At 39.5% G+C, this 8,762-nt stretch overlaps 1 protein-coding gene across 29 annotated transcripts in view; it reads left to right on the top strand.

Annotated features, from left to right (window-relative positions):
• The first annotated feature begins 2,661 nt into the window (after positions 1-2,661).
• Positions 2,662-8,762, top strand: part of clasp2 (cytoplasmic linker associated protein 2) — a 66,055-nt gene continuing 59,954 nt past the window's right edge. For 28 of the 29 annotated variants that reach the window (XM_063013795.1, XM_063013641.1, XM_063013759.1 and 25 more), the window contains exons 1-4: positions 2,662-3,532; positions 6,721-6,799; positions 7,137-7,240; positions 7,466-7,557. In XM_063013795.1, the coding sequence (XP_062869865.1) occupies positions 3,335-3,532; positions 6,721-6,799; positions 7,137-7,240; positions 7,466-7,557 (473 nt within the window). In that variant the 5' untranslated portion in view covers positions 2,662-3,334. The remainder of the gene's footprint in view (positions 3,533-6,720; positions 6,800-7,136; positions 7,241-7,465; positions 7,558-8,762) is intronic. The other variant, XM_063013751.1, reaches the window with a different exon arrangement.

The following is an 8,762-nucleotide window of genomic DNA, read 5'->3' as shown; positions in this document are numbered from 1 at the left end:
CTCGAACAAGGAAATTTTGAAATTATGTTAAACTGAAACAAATACTATGAGTGTGTTTTATTTACACAATGAACAATGGAAATGGTCAAGTAATTTCACCGAGCAAATACCAAGAAATGGGTTGCAGTTTGTCTTTCGACTTCACTCGCAAAATCCGCGATGGGACTGAAGCTCCCAGTAATTAAGTGACGTGTAGGTCTCAAAATAGCTGTCAATCAAAACGGGATTCAGCCTTTCGACTGATCCTCCAATCATCTTGCAGAAGCTCCGCGTCCAGACCCACCCACAGCTCCATTCACCCCCAGAGACGCTCAGCGTCCGAGGGCGGGACAAAATCGTGGCATTTCTCCAATGACCGGCGAGTTTCGAAGCAATGAAAAAAAAACGTTCCATGCAGTCCCATTGAAATGAATAGACGCTCAGCTTCTACGGGCAAATGCATTGACGCTACGGGAAGTTAACAAAATCGAGTCAGTCGATTTGTGATAAGTAGCTGATTCTGAACGAACTCGTCTTCGAGATGAACGTGTTCTAACGCATTTGTAGTCAATGAAATGTTAACACAACTGTACATATTTGACCATTTAATTTTTGACATTTTAGGGGAAGCTGAGCTTCCCTTGCAGTCGTAGAGAAATCACCACTTGTGTGTGTATATGTGTGTCTGCCCTGCGATGGACTGGCGCCCCATCCAAGGTGTTACTGTGTGCCTTGCGCCCATTGAAAAGCTGGGATAGGCTCTAGCACAAACTGCTACCCTAACTGGATAAGCGATTAAGAAAGTTAAAGTGAGAATTGCCTTAATCCATTCAACCTACAGTCATAAAAATTAATGAAACCAGAAATAAATTTTCTTACGTGAGCCTTGTACTACTCCACTAATAAACTTTTCCCACTTTACCAGTTATACCCTGTATCACTGCCAGAATACACTTTCCTTTTTTATTACTAATTAAAACAGCAACTGCGGTACAGTCACTACACTACACTACGCCCTCTCCGTCAAGCGCGCAGCCGTTGGTGGCTATTTTGAGCAGCTAGGGGCGGGGTCTCACAGAGCACAGTGTTGCGTGCGGTGAGCCACGCACTGCCATCCATCAGCCGTTTACATGCAGGACCCTCGACTGGTCAGCAGAGGGAGTAACTGCCCCAGCGACGAGGAACCCTGTCCCAGACATTGTTCCTCCCCCTACAGAGACACAGACATGTGTAAACAAAAGCCAGCTGATGCTATTTCAGACATCCAAAAATACCATTTGGCAATGTATCAGTAATACCCTTACTGATTTCACTGTAATACCCTGTCCCAAATGTTCCACTTTATCAGCAATACAGTTCCCACTGTATTAAAAATAGCAATTTCCACCTAAAGTAGACACTTAAACCAACTGAACACTAATATCTTTCCCACTTTTCCAGTGGCATGTTCTCCCCGTGTCTGTGTGGGTTTCCTCCGGGTGCTCCAGTTTCCTCCCACAGTCCAAAGACATGCAGGTGAGGTGAATTGGACATACAAAATTGTCCAAGACTGTGTTTGACATTAAAGACTAATGAACTGATTCTGTCATGAAAGTAACCAAGGAGTGTAAAACATGACGTTAAATCCTAATAAAATAAAATAAATTTCCAGTACTACCATTTCCACTTTCTATACCCTTTTCTTCACCAGTAAAATTCATGTTCAGTTATTCCCATTCACATTTACTGGAAATACCCTCCTACTTCACCAGTATTTCAACTTTACCAAAAATACCTTATCTTCTTTATTAAAATACCCGTTCTGACATTAACAGAAATATTCTGACACACTTTACAGGATTACATTTTACCAGTAACACCTTTTTAATTTGTCCCACTATTCTAGTAATTACCAGTAATATTCTTTCCTACTTTACTAGTTATAGGTGTTACACCGAAATCTGTGACCATTGAAATCTGTGACCATTGAAATCCGCGACCAAGCTCTGGCCGCTGTTTTACATAAAAAGAGAACTTGTCTCTAAAACGTTTTTACTAAAATATAGCAATAATAAAACATGATCTTAATTTAACTGATTTACTTTTTCCAGACAGATATCATAGCTGGGGTGGTAAGTATGCTTGACCAACGGTGTCTCTTTTCCCATAATAAGCAATATTAAGCACTGATGACATGCTCTGGATAAGTGATCACAACTCCAGTAAGTATGTATGTAGTTCATGCAAACGCTTTCCTTTGTGCCCTTTATCGACAACACAGGTAGAAAATGTGTAAGTGTAACAGATTTTGGCATAACACCTACCTTACAATTAATATAACAGTTTACATGCTTTTGTCCAATGTAAAGAAACAAATAAGACCAGTACAATTACCAGCTATATAAATAAGGATGCATAAGACAGTTAGTTATATTTGTCTTTTCTTTAGCATTTTTCGAATTGGACTTGATCTTGTTTAAGACCAATGGTATCTTGTGTCTAAAACACCATGATGTTTTCCAGTAATACTTTTTAAGAGTTAACGCCGTTAAATCAGCGTTTATTAGAGAACTCTTAGGGGTTCAGGCAGGTCAGTGGGCAGCTGTGCGGCGCTGAAGGACCTCGAGGCCTGTGTCCGTGTAGCTGATTAGCATAGCAGCTATTCTTTGCAGGTCGGTGTAGTGCAGTGTGTACAGTGACTGTGTTTTGTGCTGAGCGGAGGAAGAGGGCTGAGTGGGTGAATGAATGAATGAGTGAGTGAGTGTTTGTATGTGTGAGGGAGGCTGGAGCGCTTTATTTTGGGAATATTTGTAACCGGGGACGAGAGAGGAGGACAGTGCGCGTCGTCCAGTACCAACCCCGCGGGTCTGCGCACACAGAGAGAGAGAGAGAGAGAGAGAGAGAGGGCGCGAAGGAACAGCGGGCTTTTTCAACATGGAGCCGGGTAGTGGAGACAGAGCAGGCGGTAGCAGGCCCGAGGCTAACCTTCCTTAAGTTTGGCTAGCATAGCCTTTAGATTCAGCTCCGTTAGCTAACGCTAGACTTAACTCCTATTGATAAGCATCGCTGAGCTTACGGTACAAACCCAGCCGCCCCCAGTTTGTCTCTAAAACAATTTTTGCTGGTCTGTTCTGCTACTTTTGTTCATTTCAAGCTTTTCCAACTTCCCGTTTGTTACAGTGGGCTTCAAGTTTTGCGTTGAAGTGTTTTTGACTAACACAACCTCCGCACTCTTTATGTACCGCGGGGCTACTTGTCATTTTGTGTGGGCTTTTCTGGGCTTGTTTACTGTCGAGAGGAACAGCACTGTTTTACTCAGCTCTGGACTTGGTTGAAGCCTGGTCGGCTTCAGCCTCCACTCAGCTACTTCAAAGCAATGGGCGAAAATGACAACATGGACTATTTTTACCAGCAAGTTTTGCAAAAGGACGTGAGCCGGCGGCTGCAGGTGGGTCCAGATCTCATTGACTACCTGAGCGACCCGCAACGATCCTGTGACGTGGAGCAGGACAAACCTCGCCTGGATAAAACTATCGAAGAGCTAACGGGCTGGGTCAACGCCAGCAATTTCAAGGTATGAATCACTTGGATTATTTGATTCTTGATTCTTATAGTCAGTAGGTTCATTCACTCATACCTCTGTTTTATTTATTAGTTTTTATCAGCTATCAGTGAAGCCTCATTGTTCCTTATGATGGTGTTCTGTTGTGTTTACATACTGACATACATACTGACATTTATACAGGCGTTCACACAGACCAAAGTCCTATTACAATAGGACAATTATAATTTTGACTTATTTAGACGTTGCAGCTTACCAGAAAGTAAAGGCATGTCCAATATTTATCAAATATATCAGTTGAAACTGGCCAGAAATTTGGATCAGTACCAGATGACACAGATTGCCCACATAAACATAGTAGCAAACGGCCTTAAAGCCACCATGCTCATGGTTTTGACATTTTGTCAAACTAACCAGCAGATAGTCAGCTTTGTTACGATTTGGGTGTAAGTATCCATCACCAAAAGCATCAGCTGATTTTAGGTGCTATGGAATTGTGGCGTCTTACAGAAAACACTTCGACATATTGCTTTTGTCACTTTTAACATTAACAATTACACCAAATGCTTACTGTTTTTTAGCAAGACTTTGTTTCCATGTTTAGAGATGTGTTTGCAGTATGGTCCTGTATAATAATCATTGTTCCACTATGTAACCCATTATTGATTTGGCTGTAACTGGAAATGGAATGAGCATCTCCAGCCCAGGCTGAGTGAGGTTGTTTGAGGTTAGGGGGATGGGGCCAAGGCAGTATTGTTCTTCAGGTCTGGAAGAGACTGTCATTAATATTAATTGTGTGCCTTTTAAAAAAAAATATTGCAATCAGGTTTCATCCTTTTTTTTAAATAGCATTATTTTAGTAATGAACTGTTTTGCTGGGGAGGTTTGGTGTATGTATTATCAGGTCACAATAACGGCTGTTAATTATGATGCAATTCTTTTCGCAGAGTAGCGATAGGAAAGCTTGCTTATGTTTTTGGATTGGTGTTGGATTTTTTAAAACAGAGCTATATACACAGCACTTATCTGGTGGCTGTTTTATTTGTGGGTGACTTACGGATGGTTGTGGGGCTCAAATCCTTAACCTTCATGTTAAAAGTCCAGTACCATAAGCTCTAAAGCACTATTGCCCTGTTATTAAATACAATCTTTCTTGTCTGTTATGTGTCATCTCTTGTACGTGTATTTATACAAGGCATTGTTGTCTTGTTGATTTGTTGAAGCAGTATTTTTTGTGATAAATCCAATTATGTGGCTGTGCCAAAATATAAATGTTAGTCAAATCTCAGTGGACACCAAGCCTGACTGATGGTAGCCTGATGGTGTTGATACTGCCATGTCACAATTATTTAACCCTACATAATACTGCTGATCTTAAAATCTACTGCTAAAGTTGGGTTACAACATATTTGAACCATTGGAAACCCAATAACGATCCTTAATTTAATTTAACTGTTAAGAGTTATATAAACATCACACAGAGATTCAAGTGTTCAAGGTGTGTTACAGCCATGGTGAAATCTGAGAAGCTGTCACAAAAGCTGAGAAAGAAAATCATTTCAATGGGGCAGTGGATATAAGATGATTTCCAAGACCTTGTACATTCCTAGAGACACCATTGGCAGTATTTTCCTGGATGTTTCAAATGTATGGTGCATCAGCAAACCTGCCTGGCTGTAGCCCAAAATTTTGTCCACACGCCTTGGCAGTCTCATCAGGACAAGAAAGAGAAATGTTTTGTCTGCAAATAAAGTTTTTTGTCACTGCAAAATACTTATAGGATGACCTGATGAAGGATGGGACAACTTTCAGTCTTTTAGTGGCAACCATCAGATGATCACTTCTATGGAGTGACGATTCAAAACTGGAACTGCTTGGACGTTCAGATCAGAGGTTTATTGGGTGCAAGAAAGGTGAAGCTGATGACCAGAAGAATTCTATCTCCATGGTCAAGCATGGACGTGGGTCAGGAACTGGCACTCTTGACTGTGTGACTGGCATCATGGATTCACAGAGACACCAATGCATTTTTAGGAGGAATGTTGCACCTTCTGTAGTAAAAGTGAACCTTGGTGATAACTGAATTTTCCAGCAAGACAATGATCCCAAGCACACTTCCAAATCAACCAAAGCTTAGTTAAAGAATCAATTCTGGATTATCCTGGAGTGGTCTTCTCAGTCTCCAGATTTAAATCCTATAGAAAACCTTTGGTGGGACTTAAAGAAATCAGTTGAGAACAGTGGACAAACATTTCAAAAGAAGGGGTGTCAGAAGCATGTTACTGTTTACCAAAATTGATAAATAGAGGTTATCAAGGCAAAAGGTTGTTCCACCAAGTACTCAGGCTGGTGATTGAATAATAGTGCACATATACTGTAGATCTGTCAAGAGAACTAGTTTTTTTTTAATTTTTTTTATTTAATCTCAAAATGATGTCAATATATCTTCTCAAAATTGCTTTTATGTATTAATAAATACTGTTTACTTTCTCTGTAATAAGATGTTATGTGGGTATATTTTCATTCAGTTATTTACACTTCACCATTATACCTTTTAAGGACGATGGTTGGAATATTTCTGATTGCACCTGTATACTGTGTGGTGATATGGAAGTGTCTACCATCAAGAGATTTGGGTCTGGAATGGCTGTATTAGGATATGCATTTACATTTTGAAATACATTAACATATACAGTGATAAAGAAATTTCACTTAATAGACTTTAACTATAACACCTAGCTATAATCTAATACATTTTGCATTTTAATTTTATAAATAATTATAAACAAATATGTATCTAAACTTAAGTTAGTTTTAACGGTAGAATCTGTATTCATGCACCCACCTACCTGATCTCAGACAGAATCATAGTCGGTTTCTTTGACTAAAATAGGTCATAACTGAGCTCCTGGGATGTTGTGAATATTTGATTGTTTTTCTGGAATGTGAACTTCCATCCTCCACTGCCAAGAAACACACAGCAAAATCCCACAAGAAGCCACACATGCACACACACTCACATTTTCCCAGACATAACATTTATATGAATACATATATCTTAAATTCTTTTCAATATCTGTAAATGTAAACCAACATTGTCTCACTGGTGCTTACATCTGTTTGCATTGAAAGATGAAACAGTGGTGGGTCTGATTACACTGCATGTACTGAACTGTGCCTTTTTTCTTATCTGGTTGTAGGTTGCATTGCTGGGGATCGATATTGTCAGCGCATTTGTAGATCGAATTGGCGATCACTTCCGAGGTTATGTAGGCACAGGTAAAATGTGAAAATGCACTAAAACTTCACTTGTAAAACTTTTATTAAAATGTGAAAATTATTCATCACATGCACAGCTGCTTTAGTAGAAAGGGAAATACCACAATGACTCAGTACACGTGAGATGACGATGTTTAGATGAATGCCACTTACGTATAGCTGTTTTGGCTGTCCTCCCTTGTTTAACCTAGGAAACAGCTTGTTTTGCTGGTAACAGTGCACCCCTACACATGTACGACCTCATTCTCTCAGAATAGACAGGGGAAAAGGTTATGGATGATCTAATCTATTGAACATTAGAGCTCAAAAAACAATTCTTAATCTCTCTGTTCCTCAGTGCTCCCTGCATTAGTGGATCGTCTGGGTGATGGGAAGGATCAGGTACGAGATCAGGCACAGTCGGTCATTCTAAAGCTGATGGAACAGGCAGCAACTCCTATGGTGAGTAGCCTATCTGTTTCTTTTTCCTCTTTATTTTTTTACTACATCCAGTAATACACTTGGTATTTAGTTACAGCTGTGCAAGTGTCTTTACTTCCCTTTCTGTAACCTCTGACATTATCTCTACTTAGGGGGCACATCCTCCTCTTCTAGTGTTTGTTCCTGTTTCAATACTTTGAATGATTTATCCTCTCTCTCTTTTTTTCTTTGTCTGTGCTTCTATAGTACGTTTGGGAGAGGTTATTCCCCGGCTTTAAACACAAGAACTTCCGCAGCAGAGAGGGACTGTGTCTGTGTCTGGTTGCCACACTTAATGCGTGAGTACCCTGATACTCTAGCTGTGTTCACTCACTGTAGTAGCTTAGAAAGGCACCAGGAGGCACTGTTCTCCATATATGAAGACACAACTACAGCGCTTTCCACCTGGTTTTAAAATTTGGGTTTAGTGATAGTTAGCTGTTTTTGCACCTGGCGTTTGCATCAGTTCTCAATGCGTTTCCAGTGAGCAGCCCAGTATGATTTCAGGATAGTCGTTCAATGGTCTAATACCAAAGCGCAAACGTTTAGATTTAGGTCTAGTGCACACAGTGCGATCAGTCTTTGATGATGGTTTAAACACCACATGTTTTATCAATCACAGATGCAGGGCTTTGAAACAAATGCATTAATGACCAAAAGAGCAAGAAAAGTGAGATGAGATGCAAAAAGCAGAACTGAAATAGTTAAAGTGTGTGTTCTAGGTGAAGCTGTGAAGACATAAAAGAAACAATTAAAAGATTAAACCATACATAACAATAACTAAAGATTCCAGTGTAAAACATTTTTGGGTATCATTTTTCTAACATTGCTTACTGCAGTGGGTACTTTGGGTGCTGACTATTGTAACTTCACCATGATGAACCTTGCTTTTTAGAACATACAAAACATTCTATGCTGAAATACAATATTAATCATTTTAATTCTGATTATGTAATTGCATGTGTCAGAGTGTCAAGCTCACGATGCTTGATGGTTTTAATATTATTTACTGTTGTATTATTATCATTTGCTTAAAGAGTGGTGTCCAGTGGCTCATCCCAACACAAAATCTGCCTGAAATTTAAAAGCGAGCGGATAAGACAAGGCAATTCTGTCTATTTATGTTGTACATTAAATATACTTACCAAGTATGCAATATGTGCTTTAAATGTAACATTGGTACCAGATTCTTAAAACCACAAACCTGTCATTGGTGACTAAGCAGTTTTGATGTATTCGTGATGCTTTTACATTCAGGCGTATATGGCCATTTATGTCTCGGCCACCTTTTTGCAGTTCTGTGGCAAAGTATTGGCCACTTCCTAATTTCCTCTATTTTTGCATATTTATCACACTTATGTTTCATATCATCAAACTGCTTTTAATAATAAAGATAACCTGACTGAACACAGTGTTTACAGTGGTTTCGTTTATAGAAGGAAGAACACTGTTTATTTTTGCCTAGCCCTTAATGAAGTAATCATTCACAGCTACTGAATTAATC

The sequence above is a fragment of the Trichomycterus rosablanca genome, chromosome 2 (assembly GCF_030014385.1).
Source record: "Trichomycterus rosablanca isolate fTriRos1 chromosome 2, fTriRos1.hap1, whole genome shotgun sequence".
Classification (NCBI taxonomy): domain Eukaryota; kingdom Metazoa; phylum Chordata; class Actinopteri; order Siluriformes; family Trichomycteridae; genus Trichomycterus; species Trichomycterus rosablanca.
This window is presented reverse-complemented; position numbering and strand designations above follow the sequence as displayed.